Source organism: Herpailurus yagouaroundi, unplaced genomic scaffold (assembly GCF_014898765.1).
Source record: "Herpailurus yagouaroundi ecotype Mexico unplaced genomic scaffold, PumYag 188, whole genome shotgun sequence".
Lineage (NCBI taxonomy): Eukaryota > Metazoa > Chordata > Mammalia > Carnivora > Felidae > Herpailurus > Herpailurus yagouaroundi.
In genome coordinates, this window is record NW_024412419.1 from 15,617,137 (window position 1) to 15,638,048 (window position 20,912).

Below are 20,912 nucleotides of genomic sequence, written 5' to 3' on the forward strand. Positions count from 1 at the left end.
AGGTGGGGTGAGGGGGTGAGGGGGTGAGGGGAGGGGGTGAGGGGGTGAGGGGAGAGGGTGAGGGGGTGGGGGGGTGGGGGCGTTCTGGGGTCGGTGGAGGTCTGGGGCAGGGGTCCGGAGCAGGGGAGTCTGGGGTGAGGGGGTGGGGGCGTTCTGGGGTCGGTGGAGGTCTGGGGCAGGGGTCTGGAGCGGGGATAAGGGGCGGAGGAGTCTGGGGCTTGGGTCTGGCTCCAGCAGCAGCGGGGAGCGGAGTGGGGAGGCCCTGGAGCTCAGACTCGCGCAAGCTCAGGTGCGCCGTGGCAACTGTAACCTTAAAAAGAGCGCTCTGAAGAAGTGGAAATAGGTTCCGGCAGATGTGGTGTCAAAAGGATATATACTCAGAGGTATTCTTGGTACAAACTGGCCAAAACCGCCTCGAGGGCACAGATCCATAAAGGTGGTGAAAAGAACTAAAACAAATGTTTTAAAGATGTGAGCGGCAGGAACAGGAAAGTGAGCTGTTCAACACTGTTTCCCGTTGTTCTGGTTAAGGCGGTCACCTCTGGAGGGGAATGCGGAGGAGAGGGTCTTATTCTCCATTTATCCCTCCGGTGCGCTTTTAATTTTTATTACCATATGCATTATTAATTTTATAACAAAAAATTGGCAAGCATTCTTAATGTGATTTTTTAAAATCATGGGTCCAAGCAGAATGAGGCAGATCTCTGTTCTTACAAAGAAGAATGTCCAAGACAATCAATAATTTAAATTACCTTATAATGATACGTAAGCCGTAATTCTGTACATGCATATGCATACGTGTGTCGGTGTGTTTATTTGTACAACCAGAAAGGTTTGGAAGGATAGATACAATGTAACAGTGGCTCCTTCTGCAGGGTGAGAGCAGGAAAGGACCTGGGGTTGGGATGGGGGATGGGGGGGGCGCTTTCCTTTTTTTTACAACACATTCTCTGTAGCTTTTGCCTACTTTTAAAAGGGAGTACTTACATGTATGTGAGTTAAGGTTAGGGCCTTCCCTATACTCCACTTCATTCGGAGCTCAATTAAACCTCAACATAATCCAAACAAGAATTATTGAAATTTCAAATAAGCAGGCAGTAGAAATTTCCAGTCCCTCCTTTCTCATAGTCCTGCGAGAAATAAGAGACTATATAATGGCAAACTCTATTAAAGTTGGTTTTGTTTTTTCAATAGAAGTGCAAACATATAAATTGTTTAAATCTACACACAACTTGGGGTGCCCGGGTGGCTCAGTCGGTTGAGTGACCAACTTGGGCTCAGGTCATGATCTCACAATTTGTGAGTTCAAGCCCGGCGTCGGGCTCTGTGCTGACAGCTCAAGAGCCTGGAGCCTGCTTCCGATTCTGTGTCTTCTTCTATTCTTCGTGCTCTGTCTCTCTCAAAAATAAATAAACGTTAAAAAAAAATTTTTTTATAACTATGCATGACTCTTCTAAGAAAACAGAATGAACACGTGACAAATGTCTTTTTAACTCATGAATGAGAGAAACACCAAGACAGTAAAAGAGCATTTGAGGAACTGAGTGTTTACAGTCAATGAAGAAAGAATTGGGGAATAAAGTTACTAGGTTGGAATCAAAACTGGTTAATGTCCGCCAGGGCGATAAAACCATGATCTTTAGGGTTATCGTTTCTACCAGACAGAAATCATTTACTTCTCCTCTGGACAGAGATCTGTAAATTACATGTAATCCCAGAGAATTAAATAGTCCCTGGGTGGGTCTGCTGGGCTGTGCTCAGTGTGCTATTGAAAGGACATGCAATCTTCCTTTTGCCTTATTTATAGATGTTGGATACTTTTTCTTAACATAAGATACAAATTTACATATTGGCAGCTGTGGCTTTCCATTTTCCAAATGCAGTTTGCTCATAATATTAATCTGCTTTTCACCATCTCTTGTGTCTGTTTTCAATCAAGAAGGAAAATTACCAACAAGGAACTCTTAGAATTGCAGTAATGTTCCATTGTAAAAACCAATTTTAATATTGGTTTGGTACTCACCTTGATGGACACTAAAACAATTTACCAGCGATTTAAATTTTGTAGCAGGCAAAAAAAAAAAAAAAAAAAAAAATCTCATGTCTGCTTTGAGTTGATGCTAGCAACAAAAATCAGTTGATAACTAACTGCAGTTTCGAATGTTTACATGGATTTTGGAACATCATTTTGAGCAAGTTACTGAATTTCTCAGCCCCAGCTTCACCCTTTATGAAAAACAAGACCTCCTTCATTGTGTTGTTGCACGTGAGATTATATGCTGACAGACACACAAACCTGGGAGGACACTGCTGTGCTCTGAGTTCACTCTGTTTATGCGTATTCTCAGGTCAGAATTTCTTTGTGGGCTTCCCTTTTGGGTTTCTTTTATCATTTGTCTTTTGCTACATCTTTATCATTTGCCTTTTGGATGTGTCCTTTCATCTGCTTGTGATTTTAAAAGATACAAACTGTGTTTTTAAATCTTACCAATTGCTTTGCTACTCAAAAAAACACAATTGTATTTCTCATCTTCTTTCCTTTTTGTAAAGAATGTAATGGCGTGTGTGTTTTTAAGCCCTCTGACATCAGATGTGAAATTCAACAAATCTCTCTGTCTCTGACCAAATGCCATTTTAACTGGAATCCCTTTCCCATAATTTATTGTCACATTTTTGAGAAGTATGGAAAACACCAAAACATGAATTCATCTAGAAGCTGTTATAATAACACACTTAGCTCATGTAGCGACTGTTGGCTTTTCACTAGGGTCTTGAAACGTTATACCATGTGTTTGTCAGCACTTTTTAAAAATAACAACCTGTTCACTCAAACACGTAAATGTGCTGCAGAAGTGAAATTCCGATGTCAGCTTCGGGCAGAGCCACAGCCTCCCGTGTACTCAGTTGGCATTGTGCTACTTAGGGGATGAGACGATCCTTCAGGACTCCCCATCTGTTTTGTGCGTAAACTCTTAGGTACTGTTTAGCCCTTCATTTGCCCAAAAGTGTTTTTCTGTTATAACTTCAGTAAGTGCAGTTTACAAGAGGACCATGAAACCCAAAAATGCTGAAAACTTGCTTTTAAAAGCGGGACAGAAACTGAATATATTAAAAAAAAAAAAAAAAAAAAAAAAAACATTGAATTGTACACTTTAAGGGGGTGAATTGTATGCTATGTGAGTTATGTCTCAATAAAGCTTTTAATAGTACAGGAAGAAAAAAATGAGTATAAGTCAACATTCATGACGTAACACTTGATGTAATTGTTGTAAATGTAATTATGTGATTTCAAATTCCTATTACTTATATAAACTTGTCTTCATCGCTCAATTAATATATTTTTCTACCTGTGAAAACTATTTGGGTATCTTGGGCTAAAATGGAATTCATCATTTTTCCAGTTAAACTTAATGGAATGGATTTTTTTTTTTTTATAATAGCTTTTCAACTAGAAACATTTTCAGGGACAAATAAACGCTGTTAAGCAAGAAAGAGGCTTAATTAATTACTTGAAACTGAGTTAAAATTTTAAGGGGGATTAGACTTGGTACGGAGATGAAGATCAGTGTAAATGCCAAATTGATTTGCCCTGAAGGCAGGTTGACATCTATCACACCCACTGAGAAGAGACTTAAGACCTGGACGGTGACAGGGGGCCAAGATTTATGTTGAGTGGGGGAAGGGTAGAGAGGCCAGTGAAAGAAGGAAACACCAGAGAAGAGCCAGGAGAGGGCAAAGAGATAATGATTAAAAGCTGACCTGGAAATTTAGTTTGCTGTTCCACTAGCAGACTGTAGTTTGTTGTCGGAAAGTTAAGTCCTCAGGCTTCATTCAGTTCTAGATTTCAGCAAAAATAAATAGTTCCCCGCTTTCAACTGGTGGAAGAGTTATTTTCTAAGCTCAAAAGTAACTTACGTCCATTTATTCTATCTTACCGTACTTTGTAACAAATCACAATTTTCTGCCTTGTTTTTGCAGAGAGAAAAACTGGAAAATGACATCGTTTGGGTACTTTTCTAGTAGAAATACTAAAATATGAGAAATCGGAGTAATAGCATACAAAAAAAGAATATCTTTAAGGCACATAGCAAAGGTATTATTTAGTCAATCAGAAATTTACAATCTGGATGCATAATGCCTGAAGTTTTGAAGTGATAAAAATACATTATTCTTCAGTTATTTCCAGTAACAAGAGAAAAAGCCGTGCCTGGGTTCTAATTAGCAAGTGCTGATTCAGACCTTCAGTGATTTTCTTTTCTTCCGATAAAGGATGAAGAAATGTTGAATCTAAAAAACCAAATAAATTCTTTTACGGAGTTGGGCGGGGTGGGGGGGGATTGGTTTTTGTTTTTCGTATTACTTCTGACCCCAGTCAACAGTAGGGAAAAGAGAATAGAAGCCAAGAGAAAACAAAGTTACTGGAGCGTTATATAAATATTTGACATTCTGGATAGAAGGGCTTGAAGTTCTCCCAAGGCCTACGGACTTTGCTTTTTAAATAAAAGTTTTAAGAGAGATTTTTTTTTTCACATTTTAATGCAACTTTACAAATTGTTTTAAAGACATTTCCAACAAATGGAAAGAGAAGCCACGCTGGAAAATGTGAAGAATTCCAGAGATATGGATACTTTCAGTTTCCTTTCAAACTTCTTTTCAAAAATACGCCTTCACCTGCAGCCCAAATTCTCCATGTATTTTGTCAGCTATTGTTTATGAACTACAAGCTGGGCAATGACTTCTTCTGCTTCACGAGACCTCTTGAACTCGAAACAACCCTTTAAGGCTGATCCGGTGCTTGCCTCTGGGCCGGCCGGAGAACTAACAGCACATCTTCCTCGAAAGCCACCGGGCAAATGCCCTGGCCTTTCTCCTCCCAAGGGTCACTGCCACCCCAAAACGGTTTTTCCCACGGCAACAGTGAAACAGTGTGGGCGATCCCAAGATGGAGGATATGTATCTTTGAAAGTCAAACCTCAACAATAAAAACAAACAAAAAACGTAGAGGAGACACGGCATTGTCTTGTCTCCCCTTTCTTGCCCATTCTAGACAGCTTTATCAGCCTGTTTATTGACAGCACCCAAATAAATCAGATTTTTTTAAGCCTTATGTTTATGAAGTGCTTTTCTCAGTTCCTCACCTCTCTATCCACTCCCTTCCAATTCCTAATTCATTACACAGAGTCTGAAGAGTACTTGGCTTGTAGTGAGTAGTCAATAAATGTTGATGACGATAACTCCTGTCATTATCCAGAGACAGAAGACTTACGTATTTAAATATCAACCTATCTTATCAATGATTTCTGGAGAAAATCTAGACTGGTTTCAAATTGTTCGCATGTAGAACATGTTTGGTTTTAAGTCCCAATGTGGCATCTCTTTAGCTTAGCTGTATAAAAAAGCTTTGCTCGCCAGGTGAATGCCACGGGGAGAAAATGGCAGGGAACTATTCTAGATTAGAAGAACTCAAAGAGGTACAACAACAAGAGGCAACGTAACTTGATTCATTCCAGGTCCAGAAATAAAAAGCTACGTGAGACACGGCGGAAGCAATCAGGGAAATTCGAACATGGGCTGGGTATGGACGATATTATAGAATTATTAATTTTATGAGGTACTATAATGGTATTGCAGCTGCAGTGGAGGATGTCTCGATTCTTAGAAGCTGCAGACTGAAACATATAGGGGTAAAGTATTGGGATATCTGCAACTTCTTTTCAAATGGTTCAGCAAAATTTATATATTTAAATACAGAGAGAAAGCAAATGTGGTCCAATGGTAACAACTAGCGAATCCAAGTGAAGAGTTTATAGATGTTCGTTGTATTGTACTTCAACTTTTCTGTAGATGCCAAATTTTTTAAATACAAAGTTGAGAATAGAAAACAACAAAAAATATAGTTTTACTGAAGAAAATGCCACACTCTTCTTTAAATATTTTACTGTAATAACACACTATACCTTGGTATTATTTATTTACACTTTATAAAAAGCAACTTATCCAACATAGTTAATCTGAAATTAACTACTTTAAATACATCACTTAACTTTCGGTGCTAATAATGAATCTCTACCTTAAATATAAATTGAAATAGCTCAACACCTAACTTGACATTACAAGCAACGAGATGCCAGGTATAAGGATCATGAGTTAATATTTCAATTATGCTAAAACTTTCAATAATTTTTTTCATTAATTCTTCTTTGTTTTTCTTCTTTGTCTAGAATAGTCTGTTTTAAGCTCAAGGTAGCATCTTGGAATCCAGGATTTAAGTCTAATACCTTCTTGAAATCTTCCAAAGCATCATCAAAGTATCCTGTACCAGAACGCAAAAAATGAAAAAGAGTAATAAAACTGAGTATTTCTATACATTATTCATAGCAGAGTTCAGAGAACACACACTTTGGCTTTTATATTTACAAGCTTTCAACCACTCCTAGTAAAGGATTGTTTTTCTCTTAGTAATGACATATACATGTGTATATCAAAGTAATTTTGCATGCCCTTACGCCATCATTAAAATTAAAATTTTAAATTCAATTTAAATTAACACTTAAAATTAGCTCTGGCTTTATTTATTTATAGCATAAATCATCATAAAATCTCAACAACATCCTAACACCGATTTTACACAATGACAGTAAAATTAAAAACAGGAAATTCGTATTCTTTTTAACACTTTAAAAGAGAAACAGTACCTACAGTCCCATTAATGCAAGGATCTAAAACCCTTTCACTTTATATTGTCTCAGGTGCCTTTAAAGACTTTAACTCAGAGGCTCAGTCGATTGAGTGTCACCTCAGGTCATGATCTCGCAGTTCACCAGTTCGAGCACCCCACCGGGCTCTGCTGTCCGTGGCGCACAGCCTGCTTTGGATCCTCTGTCCCCTCCTCTCTGCCCCTGCGTCACTTGCACTCTCTCTCTCTCTCTCTCTCAAAAATAAATAAACATTAAAAAAAATTGATTTTAACTCAGACAAGTTTCCCAGGTGGCCGTCAGCACTGCCCTCAAGTAGCAGTTGGGAAGGCACAGGCGCCCAGTGACAGGCTCACCCTCACCCGGCCTAGGTCGAATCCCCACCCCAGGGCTCCACTGCGGTCTGTAAAGCTCACCAAAAGCCCAGAATAAAAGCTTTCTTTGTTCCAGGCTCTAAGCCTCAATTTTAACATAAATTGGAGACTTGGTGTTTACTACATTAGTTTCACAGCATCTGAGAGCTCTGAATTCACAGACTATAGTCAAAGACAAAAGGGGGAAAAAATTCTTACCCAGCCTATACAATATCAACCCTCTGTTGTAATACGGAACTTCGAACGTGGGCTGGACTCGTATGGCAGATGTGTAGTCATCCATGGCTTCATAAAAATCAACCCTCAAGTACTTGATTTGCCCCCTGTTGTTATACGCAGTAGCCAAGTCCTCTGGGCTGCATTTGCTTTAAACAAAAAGTTCGCATTAAAAACGTGTGTTACCAAATGCCTCCCGCTTCCACTTTCACTCTCTTTTGGGTATTGTCAAACTTCATCGCCTATAACATGCAGTATCTAAACTGGAACACCACGCTGAAGAAAGGAAATGCGAAGAAATAAAGCAGTGGAATCAGTTTTTGTTTAATCCCGTTATCTACGTTGTAGGGAGGTAGCGCTACCTGGTCAGTCTGAAAAAACACATTAATTTCATAGTATGTTCAGAGACCCTGTTCACTGACTACTTGTTTTGCAGAATGTAATATTAAAATCGTTGTTCATTTTCTCAGCACATACCAGCAGGGCAAAGACGACATGCTGAGCAAGGAGGAAAAGCCAGCCTAAAGTTCCAGTCTGCAACAGACATACGGCAGATTGAATCATCAGTGTTACTCTCAAATTTTTAAGTGATCCCCCCAAAAATGAGATTTCTAATCATTTTTCACCAATAAAGAAATACACGTTGACCCTGACTGGAAATTCAGTATGCTGTCCCCCAGGGAGGGCTTCTCAGGACAAAGCTGCCTTCCCTCCCATCTTAGGTGGGATCGCCCCCAAGGCCACACGGGCCTTCTGCTAGGAGGGCATCAGCCCCCAGGGCTCTGGGGGTCCTGTGTGCAGAATCGGCTCTGCTTCTGAAGCCTCCAGAGGCTGCCTAAGGGGCTCTATGTGAGCAGACTTTCTTTAAGGGCTTAGCCGAGGCAGCCAGACCAGCCACCAACTCAGCGGGTCACCCCTCCCCTGCCAGAGGAGTCACTTGCACAGAGAACATTAATGGACGCTGCTCCGTGTCCGAGACAATTCTGTTTTCCTTTCTTTTTTTCCAAGGGAATTCTCAAATTTGAGCCAAATAGAAAAGGCACAGGCTACACTCAGCTCTCATTTCTTTGTGATGCCCCACGGTGCAAAGTACAGTCCTCAGAAAACACTGTGACTGCAGTCAGTGATATTAAAAGTGACATTCTCTTAATATCGAGATCCTTGAGATCTGACAGGCACTGCAACCACGGCTTCCACCAGAGGTCCTCACGGGGGTCTCCTTCAAAGTCTAAGTTCACTAACTATGGACAGAAACACTGCAACATGAGAAAACTTCTGTTTCCGTGAACTATGACAGAGACTGAGTGCGAGAATACTCTGGATGCCACCAGCACCATCGCTGAAACCTGGGGAACAGGAGGGCACGCTCCCTACAACTATCTCTGTTACGATACTCAGTGAACTGCCGTCCAGTAAAGGGTTTCTTTTTAAAAATGCAGCCTCAGGACTCCAGGAAGGTTTTAGTCATTCCATTTTTAAGCTTTAAAACTTTGTTACAAATTTCTTATATTCAGAGGTCCGTAAAATGTTTGGTTCAGAATTAGATCTCATTACAACAAATTCTAAAAATGTACTTTTCATGTGGAAATTGCTTCATATTTTAAACACACGGGCTGTTAAAGCCGAAATTTATTTTCACAATATTGAGATTTTAGTAATGATAGTATTTATCATACTAGAATTTAATTACCTAACACAAATGTGGATTTTTTGCATTTGCACACTTTAACAAAAATAATAATAAAAATACATTTGGAAGTTAGGTTTATGGCTAACACTGCACTTTGGGATATGAAAACAAAATGTTGTAAACCATTCAGAGTGACAGGAATGCAAAAATTGCAAATACTTTTTCAAAATGGTTCAGTGACCTATTATTTTAAAAAATAAATTGAAGCTAAAAGATATATTTGATGGAAAAAAAATCTGAAATGACAGAATTCATTGTAAATTCATGAGATCCTAGAAGATTTTCAGAACTGTAAGGAAAGAAGGTTCATTCAGGCACGCTGACCACCTTCTACCAAATGTTGGCAGATGTTCTGTCCTGCCTTCGTTAAGACGCAGATACTACATTTGCTACCAACATAGTCAGTGCTTTTCAGGTTGGATGTGCAAAGGAGACTAGATGGCCCAATATTTCTGTTGCTGATGAATACTTTTTGAAACCTACTAGGTAAGTCTATTCTTTGAGCTTGAAACAATGATAGAAAACTACATTTTCTATGTTTACTAATCTTTTTTTTTTTTCCCTTGGCTGGCGGGGTCGGGGGAGCTCAGGGAATGGTGCTACTGTCTTCCTGCCTGTTCAGAAATTTCTATTAACTATTACCTTGGTGTGTTATCAAAACAAGAAAGCAAATTCATTTTTTCTGGTTTCATTCCATATGAGTTTAACAACCTGGAGAAGAATCATAAGGCTCATTCAAAAAACAAACTGGCATCCTGTCAAGAAAAACCAAATCCCTGAAGTGATGGTGCAGAAGACACAAAACTGGCAAAAAGCTGTTCATTCCACCCATCTCTGTTCTTTCTTTTCTCATCCTCGTCCACCCCACTCCATCAATAAGAACACAGACAAAATTTGGAATAACAACAAATGCTACACATCCAGGTATAAACCCAAAGTACTTGGGGCAAGCAGGTATTAGCAGGTGAGGATGGTAACATCACAAAAAGAAAAACATTATATGCTTTCTGACGGAAGTCCACACCACCACCTGTGACATAGTCTTGCCATAATACCGGATCTGAATTGGATCGAGCCTCGGGATTTAAATGCCAACTCACAAACAGTGCAGGAGACATCAGGAAGATGAATTCAGTAAACACTCAAAACACACGATGGCTTCCTCGACAGACTTCGAGGGAAAAAAAGAAGAGGGGCCTTATAGATTAAGAGACCTGGTGCATCCTGACTTGAACCAAATGCTATAAAAAACAAACCAACCAAGAAATCAAACAAACAAACAACAACAGACGTTATTAATCAGGACACAACACTAATTGTGTATTTCACATTAAGGAATTTTGTGACAATAATGATATTATGGTTGTTTAAGAACTCTTAATATTTAGAAATGCATTTTGAAATATCGATGGATGAATGATGTGTGGGTGAAATAATATTTACGCCGAGTGATCTCCAACCCCCCCCCCCCGCAACACACACACACAAGTGAAAAAGGAAACACCCTAGCTGGGATGTGGCGGTTGGAGTCGCAGTCCCACGTACTCGCGTGGCACTACCCAGTCGTGTCCAATCGCCATCACAAGGTCTCCAATATCCGCCTGTTAAAATGACAGGCGGAAAAGCGTAGCTGCCGCTCTGGGTCAGAGTGAGTAACACAGAACTCCCAGGGGCGGGGGGAGAAGGCAGCGGGTGCCCCGGGTGTCCCAGAAGAACGCGACCCTTGCTGCCCTTCTGAAAAGGCAAGCATCCGCCCCCAGCATCCTCGGTACCCCAAAGTCAGGCGGCTGAGCGCCGGGCTTTTGACGACCCCTGCTTCGCACCTCCCAGAGGTGCAGCTACCCCACCTCTCGCGATAGTTACCTCCCGGGCGCAGCTCCCTCGGAGCCTGCACAGGCGCACTGGCGAATGTAAGCGGAGTACAGCGTCTCGGCTTCCGCGTATTCGCCCTTGTTGAAGTGAGCTTGGGCGAGTGCCAGCGATGCTTGGCTTGGTTGCCCTTGCTGCCCATCCATAGCGGTCTGAGGCCTAGCTTTTCGTGTAGAAAAGGAGTTGACTTCTGAACGGTTAGAGGCAGCACCACGGGGCCACTTCCGCACTCCCGGAATTTGACAGCAAAACCTCGGCGCTCGCAAAGGGGGAAGTTTGTGCCTTTCGAGGACCCATCATCTCGCGAGATCGATGACTCGGTGCTAGCGGGGAGCTCAGTCGTACCGGTAAAGTTCGGACCGACTGCGGTGAAGTGCGGTTCTGGTGTTACTGCTGGTCCTGCCTGCCTCTTTTTCTAGAAAGCAGTAGACAGATGGTTCCAAACTGGTTTCCAAATCCGTAGACTTATGTTGCGAGGAGCTTGTCCTTTGTTACAGCGAGTTATGGGGGGAGAGAGCCTCACTGTGCCGGAAGCAGAAGAAACCTTGGTTTGCTTTACGAATGGCTAATTGGCCAGCAGATTTATTGTAGCACGCCTTTGGGGTTCCAGCGACCACTCTCAGCCAAACACCCGGTAGAGGATGATCTGAATAGGCTGCGGCCATTCGGACACACTGTCGAGAAGGTGTCCGAATTCAAACTACCATTTATTAGCTCCAAGATCCTAGATTGCAAACTTCTTATATCTGTGGAATAGTGTAAGAATTCATTAAGTAATTTGTGCTAAAAATTTGGTCTGTTATGTTAGTTTACATTCTCTGGCTGTTGATGCCAAAGGGAAACCCAGATTGTAATTGATTAAGTACAGTAAATGTTTAGTTCAAGTAAGAATTATGTAAAGTGAACACTCCAGAGAGGAGACTAAGAAAACAGTTCCATTTATAATGGCATCAAAAATGGATAAAATATTTAGGAATTAACCAAGAAGTGAAAGACTTGTCCAATGTAAACTATAAAACACTGCTGAAAGAAATTTCACATAAATAAATGGAAGGACATCCCATGTTCAAGTTAAAAGGACCTACAGATACAATGGAATCCATTTCAAAATGCCGATGATACTTTTGTAGAAATAGAAAAAATCCATCCTAAGATTAATAACGGGATTTCAAGGGATCCCAAATAGCCAAAAACAATCTTGAAAATAACAAAGTCAGAGTACTCACATCCTGTTTTCAAAACTCAGCTACAAAGTTATAGTAATCAAAACACTGTGGTATTAGCATAAAGACAGCCTTTTCAATAAATGTTGCTGAAAAAACTGGATATCCACATGCAAAAGAATGAAGTTGGACTGAAACGCCATATAAAAAAATTAACTCCAAATGGATTAAAAACCTAAACGTAAGAGCTAAAATATAAAATGTTTAGAAGAAAATATAAAGCAAAAGCTTTGTGACACTGGATTTGGCAACTTCTTGGATGTGACCCCAAAGACAAAACATAAATTGGACTTCATGAAAATTTAAAACTTTTGTGCATTAAAAGACTATATAGAGTAAAAAAAACCCCAGAGAATGGGAGAAAATATCTGCAAATCATGTTCTGTGAGAGATGCTGGGCTGATGTGTCCATCTACTGATAGGACACACAAGATTCTGAGTTGGTGTCTCTGTCACACTTGAGAAGCTCTGGTCTACATGACACTGGAGGGCCTGCCCTGTAATTTCATTGCTGGCGCTAGGCTCAGTTGCTGTCCCTCTCTGACACTCAAGTCCGTCTTCCACAGAGTCCACCTGCATGTGGTGCTTTGCTTGTGGGGTGGCATCAACCAGCCTCCTCACCCAGAAGTACAACTGCAACACGATAATCTGCTGAATGTGTTATGTTCCCCTGAAACTTCATACTGTCAACTGTTGAAAAAAGTATGGCCACACCAACAACCCAAGCCCTGAGAAGAAAAGTCAAATAAAGTCCCTCAATGGGCTCCTCCTTCCCCTACAGGGCAGCCTCTTGCCTGACCCTATGATCCTGGGGCCTCAGTAAAGCTTCACTTTCATTGACTGGACCAGTTAAAAATATATATACATACACACAAATACATATGTATACATGCATACACACATACACATACATATTTCCCCCCCAAAATATATAGAGAACTTTGGAAACTCAACTCTTCCCAAATGAGTGTACTATTTTGCATTTGCACCAGCAATATATAGGGGTTTCGGTTGTTCCATATCCTGACCAATACTTGGCAGCTTTAATTTTGGCTATTATGGTATCTGTGAGAGGTATCTCATTTTTCTCTAAATTTTACTCACTAGAAATACAAGCTATGCCAAATAATTAGTAGTTACATAAAATATTAACTCCAAGCCTCTTAATGGCTACTTTTTCTCTTAATTTTAGAGAAATTTCTTAAGAACAAGTAGTTCTTATTATGAAGAAAACTTACAATATAGTGATTTCTTCAGTTTCCCCATTTTTTCTTCTAAATTCAACTAAAATATAAATTAATGCCTCTAATTTTAAAGAGGTTATTAAGACCATTTTCATTTCCCATCTCTCATAAATACCCTTTATGTATTTTTGTAGTTTTCTACCAGGGATATATGTTACTTTTCTAAAAGTATGTTTATTTTTTTAAAAAAAGCATTAATTTATTTTTAAAAATGAATTAATCCTAAGAATAGACAGTAGGGGGCAACATAATATTGTCATTTTCATTTTAGAAACTCAGTAGCAATATCTTAGAGCTATAAAATTATCAAATAAGTACTTCTGATTTTCTCTTAAAAATCTGGTAAAAATTTCCCCCATTTCTAAATGAGAACTCTATATGACCTCTAGAGTAATTCACTGCAACCTCCAATCATCGGACATTTGCCTAGTACCTGTCAAAGTTGTTTTTTCTGTTTGGTAGTAAAAATGATATTCTACATCTATTGTACCTCCTGTCCCTTTCTCCTCTTATCCACTCTGGAGCCCAACACCCTCCTAAACAACCCCCACTGAAAAATTTAAATCAAAACAAATACCACGTTACCCTTAAGTTATACATAGAGGAAACTAGGAATAAATACAAGTCAATATTTAGTCTTTCCTTTTTTTTTTTTAATGCCATGTAAAACCTAAAATCTCAGCTCTTGGAATACAAAAAGATCATTTCAAAGTGTATTTAGCAAAAAAAACGAAAACAAAAAAACATGTGTAATAAAATTAGCATTTGTGGCATGATAGCAGGTCAACAATCTTTGTTGCTTGTTAAGCACATTGCTTATCACCATAAATTTTATCAGTTGGTCCCATCATCTCAATACTTTGGCCCACCAAAGTATTTTCAAACTTTGAAATGTAATACAATTATACTTTGAAACCTCACATAATTCAGGCCAAGTTTTATGATAAAGAACAACTCAGCATTAATTAAATGGAGTCAGTACATGCTTATTACAGGAAGAGAAACAACATAACTGCTTCATTATACTGTTTTCATTATATGCTTCATTCTGTCCAACTTCTCTCCAAGTACTTGTTACACATAGACAATTTTGCTTCTCTTTGCTCCTTTCATCAGGGGAGAGTTTTTTGGTGTTGTTATTCTTAAATTTCCTTCATGCTGAATAAACCAAATTAAGTCAGTTCATACTGTGGGTCTTTAGTCTCTAGTACTATTTTTATCCAAAACAAAGGTCCTTAAGACATTATGGAAGATCACTAAAACTTTCCGAGATATAAATCCCAAACAGGCATAAGATTTTACAATAGTAGAAAAGATATGTCTCTCTCTCTATATATATGTATGTGTTTACACATGTATGTATATATGTATGTATACACATGTAGACATATGTGATAACTAGGTCTACAAGGTATAATGGTTGTTTTCAGACATTGTGGTAACTAACCTAAGTATTATAGCTGCAATAGTAGCGTGGCATATTTCTCTTTATTTATTGCCTCTACTAAACATCAGCCAAACTTGAGCAAATAACTGTGATGAAACAGTGCTAGAGTCTGGCCTGCAGCCACAAAATGAAAGGACATAAATTCATGAGAAAGAAGTGGAGAACACTTCTAGCTATATAAAACAGGTAAGCAATTACCCATTGTAATGCTTGCAAGTTTTTCTTTTTAAATTAATGATAAAACAGACACATTATTAAGAAAGGATCATTGCCCACAGCCCCAGAGCTGTTTAAATGAAGGGCCCTGCTTGGAGACAATGTTTCAAATAAAACTATAACTATAAAATGGATGTTTTTGTATAAATTTATATCATTATAAATACAGCCAATTTTTCTGCACAATATAAAGAGTAATGCCAAATGCCATCTTTCAGGTGAGGCTAAAAGGGTAGATAAAAAAGGAAAAACTATATAAAAAAATAAGGCTATTAGAAACAATTCAAATTATAAAAAATATCTTTAAGTGTCTTCTCATTTCTGAAAATAAAATACAGAAGACATTCAATACTTATTTAATTAAATACAGCTAGCAATAGAGCTAATTTTAGTATCACAATTGTTTAACATTCTTCTAATACAGGTTATGTCAACTCTCTAAATTCAACTTTGCCCCACTCCCATGCTTCCCCCACCTGCCCCCTGCCAAGGTTTCTTAATGAATTAGTAACCTTGAAACTGTGAGAAAAATTTCTTATTTGGAATTTTTTCATAGTATTATGTAACCATAATTTATAGACAGATAGATATAGGCAGGTAGGAAATAAGGCTGATTTCCATACATTTTATATGAAAATCAGCATGATTATTTCATAGTTGTATTTTTACACAAAATTGTATGTATACATAATACATATATGTATATATAATATAGATGTTATACACATAATTTGTAACTGTGTAAATATACAACTATGAAATAATGGTGCTGATTTTTATATAAAATGTATGAAAGTCAGTTTTATTATATATCCACTTAGAGCTATGTATACATGCTACATGTATGTTACAGTTAGATACAATCTGTCATTTCTTCATCCCACTGAACTATGGCATAAGGGACAGAAGTTGTAGTTACTGATTTCCTGAGCCAGAACACAGTGCTTGCACACATTGCACACCCAGAACTGATATTCTGTGATTGGGCTTCCTGTGGCAACACATGTTGGCAATTTCCCTTCCCCTCTGTAAAAACAAGAGGAAAAACAATTAATTATACTTTAAAACTTCTAATTACTTAAACTACTTATCACAATTAAAAAATTAAGGAATGAAAAACATCTCAAGGCAACTTTCGATTAAAAACTTTTCTTAAATAAGAAAATAAAGCATTAATATACTCACAAGACTAAATAAAATAGGTTGTAATATTAAGGTAAATTACTTCAAAATTTAGTGCTTAAATTATTATATCACACTACTACACTTCTAGAAATCTCAGCTTCTAATAGGGTGTATAACATATCCTAATGACAATTAGCCTACCCTTCAAGAAGGCTGTCCAATTCAGATTTTCTATTATCTTTTGGAGTATGTTTGGTGAAGATTTCCAAAGCAAGATCTTCATATTGCTGTTTCTGCTCTGAACTGAGGGTCTCTAAAGATTCAAGTTTAATAAAAGCTTTTGAACAAGTACCAAAAGCTCTACCGGCACACGCACAGAGTGCTAACAGAGAGTAGATCTCGACGGCAGGGATGATGTCTTCATAGTCTCTCAGGTGAAGAGCTAGAGAAAAGAGGACAACTTAGATTTTGAAAAGAAATCATTAGTATGATCGTGCATGGAAAAGAGTCTATGTTAAGCTGCTTTAGTTTAACCTACATGAACTCTTACAAACTTAAAATAACGGTGGGAGATCGAAGCACTGGTAGAAGGAAGCAGGTTACGTGAGTTCCCAGTTCTATAACGCTAGCTAACAGCTCAGGTCCTACAAAACAACCACCATCAAATGATGTGCACGCTCTGCCATTCAGAAACACACACAAAGACAAAATAAAAATAAAAATTGGTATCAAAACCCACATCTTTTGTTTCATGTTAATATATTAGAATTTCTGTGGCATTCCAGAAAAAAGTAAATTAATATTATACAGTTAGTCATAATACTCAAAATAACATCAGGTTTCTTTTTGATAAAAAAGCAAAGCAGTATGAAATCATGTTTTTTCTTTGCATCTCTTTGAAGAGATTTTTTTGTCTTACTGAATGAAACAGAACTTTGAGAAAAGAGAAGTGACAATGTGCCTCTTAAGTTGTCAGTTCAGACATTTATTTTGATAGCTGCCATATCTTATTTTTACTTTTTCTATACTAGAGATATAATCTTTCTTTAAAATGTACTGTAGAATTAATAGATTGTATATTGGATTTCTTCACCCAGTAGATGAAAACTCTCAAGTTAAAATTCTAATTTATCTTTCATGTTTAGAAACTGTGTATAAGTTATATGAAATAGAACTATCTTAAACCTAACTGCATAATTTATACCACATATTAATCAGTTAAAATTAAATAAAGGTCAGTTGTAAACATGTAAAAATAAAAATAATTCTTACGTATAACAACCAATTAGAAAAAAAACTGTTACAGTCCCCTTGCTAATACAAGTGATAACATGGATCTATGTTTACCAACATGGAAACATGACTGCAATATACAACGGAGGGCATAAAGCAAGCAAGCCCCTGAACAACATATATTGTATGATATTAGCTTAAGGAAAACTGTCCACAATTTTATAGGCATGGAGAAATGTCTAAAATGAAGTTCACAGGGCGCCTGGGTGGCGCCGTCGGTTAGGCGTCCGACTTCAGCCAGGTCACTATCTCGCGGTCCGTGGGTTCGAGCCCCACGTCGGGCTCTGGGCTGATGGCTCGGAGCCTGGAGCCTGTTTCCGATTCTGTGTCTCCCTCTCTCTCTGCCCCTCCCCCGTTCATGCTCTGTCTCTCTCTGTCCCAAAAATAAATAAACGTTGAAAAAAAAAAAAATAAAAAATAAATAAATAAATAAATAAATAAATAAATAAAATGAAGTTCGCCCAAATGTCAGTAATAATTACTTCTGAGTTATAAGATTATTTTACAAGTTATTAGGTTATTTTATTTTTTTCTGTTTTGACTATAATCATTACAGAAGTGACATTTTATTTTTTACAGTGTCATTTTAACAAAAAAACAAGTTAAATACTATAGAAATCTATTATTATGGAAATATTTTACAACATATTATGTTTTTTAAAAAGGACATATGTTATCCTCCTGATATTATAAAAAACACAAACTTTTTTATATATTCAAAACTTTAACTTTTAATGAAAAGAATAGTGAATGCTATAGACATTCTTTTTGCTTATCTCAAACCTCTGACTTTAATGTGAACCGTATGTATTTAAAAAAATCAAAAGAACTTCAAAACAAAGGAGAATGTGCAAAATAGACTATAGACAGCAAATCTCAAACATGAAAATAAACCCATGAATAAAAGTGTTACTGAAGTTAATATATGGGCAATCTGAAGGAGCTGGCTCTTCACATTCAATTTAAACACATTGTACCCGTTGGGTCAAAGGCCCACCTGTCTTCAATGCAGTGTCAACATATCCCTCATAGAGCTGCCTCTGGGCAAGTGTGAAGAAGTGGTAAGCCTCAGCCCCTCTCCAAGCATTATCTGTGAAGCGACTAGTTGTAGACAGAACTTCCTCTTCCAGCAAACCAGCCAAAGCAGATGTGGCCTATGAGTCAAGCAGAGCCACGTTTTCTGTCAGTGCAACTATGAGTCACCCTAACGAAGACAACTTCTGAGACGGTTTATACATTAAACTAAGGAAAGTAGATTTTATCATTACAAAACTGTCATTACAGACTTCATTTCTCCATTAGAATTCGTATTTTGTTAAGCTGCTGTAATCAAAAATTTCTTTCAGCTTTATTAAACTATAATTGACCAATAAAGCTGCAAATTATTTCAAGTGCACCTTGATGTGATCTGACAAACATACACACTGTGAAACAATTCTCCCCATGGTGTGGTCAAATTTTTTAATAGAACTCATTATAAACTTTAAGTTAGTAAGAGATTCATTTACACATAAAGTAATATACATATTCTAGCAAGGTTTTTAAAACTCACTGGTTAGAAAGGGTTTACCAAGTAAAAAAAATTAAAGCAAAGTCTACAAATTAGTCTTGCAGGAAAAGTTTCCAATATTCCTCAGCAGAAATTTCTAAATTTGAGTACTAATTCCAAGTCAGTCACTCCTTTTCCTCATATCATTTAAGAAAATAAATGCAGACAAACAAATTAAATGGCCTGTCCCTAAAGAGAAGTTTGATAGTCTTTTTTCCTTAAACACCTCAGATGACTTCATGTTCTGTAATGTTCCACCTTACCTCTGAGCTCTTTCCTTTCACTTTTCCTCTCTGGGCATTTCTCACTTGCTCATGGTACTGCTCAATAAGCAAAGCGGACAGTACGTACAGCTTCTTGACACGTAAAGGTTTGGTTCTTTTCTTTGCCTCTTCATCTGCAATCTTTAAACATTTAAAGAACTTGGGGAAGATATTTCTTAATCTTTATTTGTACACATACAATCATCTCTAAAATTTGATTCCTTAATAAAAAGAAAAAACCAGTAGGATGGAACATAAATACCACCCATTTATGATAAATATTTTTAAGCCCATTTCCTTTTCCTTAGCTTATAAGTACTCAGTTCTTTCCTTGGCATTAGCCCTTGGAGTTACAACTCATAACAAATGCTCTTAAATAAGTAAGTCAAAATGCAGAAAGTTTTCGTGGAAGAGGTAGCATTTTCCATAAGGAGATTTTAAAAACAGTGTTCCAAGTATACTGAGATAAGAGGACTTTAACATGGTACAGACTTCAGAAAGAAGGATTTATCTAAATGATTGAGGGGGATATTCCCTTTTTTATTAAATCAACGGGAAAAAAATAGAACAGAATATAAAATGTATATACATTAATACTGTATTAGTCCTTTTCCTTCCAAATGCATATTATGAAACAGTAATGTATTTAAAATGTGTACATTTATTTTTTTAAGTTTTTTAATTCATTTTGAGAGAGAAGGAGAGAGAACTCGCGTGCACACATGCATATGTGAGGGAGGGGCAGAGAGAGAGAGCTAGGGAGACAGAATCCTAAGCAGGCTCTGCTCTGTCAGCGCAAGAGCTCCACGTGGGGCCTGAACTCACGAAACACAAGATCATGACCTGAACCAAAACCAAGAGTCAGACACTTAACTAAGCCACCCAGATGCCCCTTAAAATGTGTACATTTAAAAGGACAAAATTCTATTATCAACAGGATTTAATTCCCATTATTAAGGGAATTTGTATTTTATGGTCCCTGAAAATTCTATAACTCTTTGTTAACTTCAGTATTAAGTAAATATTCAATTGTTTAGGGATCAGTAAGGTGCTAACACTAATGAATAGCTTTTTTAGTAAAAGGTAATAATACTAAGATAATGCATAGTTATAGCAGAAATAAAACAAGAGGGCTTTTGCTATAGCAAGTACTTGTTCTCAAAGAAAATGGAAAATGTGTTCTTCAGTACATAAGAAAACATTGGTAACTAGAACATAGCAAATACTCACCAAGATTATTGTATTACCTTAAACATCAGTTTAGCAGCATCATAAAAGTAATTGGCTTTCCGATAGAGTTCTATGGCATCAAGAGTTTTATTCTTTTCCAATAAATGAGATGCATACCTCGCTAACAGGGATCCAATTTCTTTCATACTGTGATTTTTAGCCAACTCAACAGCTTTGTTCCACTGAGGGGGAAAAATATGCCGTTCAGCTACTGAAGCATTTATAGTCATACATGTCATAAAATTCACACAATAAAGATTTAAGTTTATAGTAATAAATAACACTATATTAAAATTAAAAACCAGTATATATTTTTTTTAATACAGTAACCTTAATTAAGAGTCTCGGGGCGCCTGGGTGGCGCAGTCGGTTGGGCGTCTGACTTCAGCCAGGTCATGATCTCGCGGTCCGTGAGTTCGAGCCTCGTGTCGGGCTCTGGGCTGATGGCTCAGAGCCTGGAGCCTGTTTCAGATTCTGT

At 37.8% G+C, this 20,912-nt stretch overlaps 2 protein-coding genes and 2 long non-coding RNA genes across 7 annotated transcripts in view; 2 read left to right on the forward strand and 2 right to left on the reverse strand.

Moving 5' to 3' along the window:
* The first annotated feature begins 3,792 nt into the window (after window positions 1-3,792).
* On the forward strand, window positions 3,793-5,099 carry LOC121044159 (uncharacterized). The gene is made up of 2 exons (XR_005797173.1): window positions 3,793-3,906; window positions 4,704-5,099. It is a non-coding gene; the product is annotated as an uncharacterized LOC121044159 (long non-coding RNA).
* Window positions 4,518-11,459, reverse strand: TTC32 (tetratricopeptide repeat domain 32). The gene is made up of 3 exons (XM_040496137.1): window positions 10,839-11,459; window positions 7,268-7,434; window positions 4,518-6,313 (listed from the first exon to the last, which is right to left on the reverse strand). Exons 1-3 carry the CDS (start codon window positions 10,988-10,990, stop codon window positions 6,174-6,176), a joined length of 459 nt encoding a protein of 152 aa, XP_040352071.1. The 5' UTR covers window positions 10,991-11,459; the 3' UTR covers window positions 4,518-6,173.
* LOC121044160 (uncharacterized) lies at window positions 7,441-7,932 on the forward strand. Its single transcript, XR_005797174.1, has 2 exons — window positions 7,441-7,650; window positions 7,756-7,932. It is a non-coding gene; the product is annotated as an uncharacterized LOC121044160 (long non-coding RNA).
* A 2,483-nt stretch (window positions 11,460-13,942) lies between the features above and the next one.
* The window catches only part of WDR35 (WD repeat domain 35), a 61,335-nt gene continuing 54,365 nt past the window's right edge, over window positions 13,943-20,912 (reverse strand). For 3 of the 4 annotated variants that reach the window (XM_040496141.1, XM_040496139.1, XM_040496138.1), the window contains 5 exons: window positions 20,452-20,616; window positions 19,205-19,345; window positions 18,390-18,546; window positions 16,301-16,541; window positions 13,943-16,000 (listed from right to left, as the gene is read on the reverse strand). In XM_040496141.1, the coding sequence (XP_040352075.1) occupies window positions 15,850-16,000; window positions 16,301-16,541; window positions 18,390-18,546; window positions 19,205-19,345; window positions 20,452-20,616 (855 nt within the window). In that variant the 3' untranslated portion in view covers window positions 13,943-15,849. Of the gene's footprint in view, window positions 16,001-16,300; window positions 16,542-18,389; window positions 18,547-19,204; window positions 19,346-20,451; window positions 20,617-20,912 lie in introns of those variants that run through there. The other variant, XM_040496142.1, reaches the window with a different exon arrangement.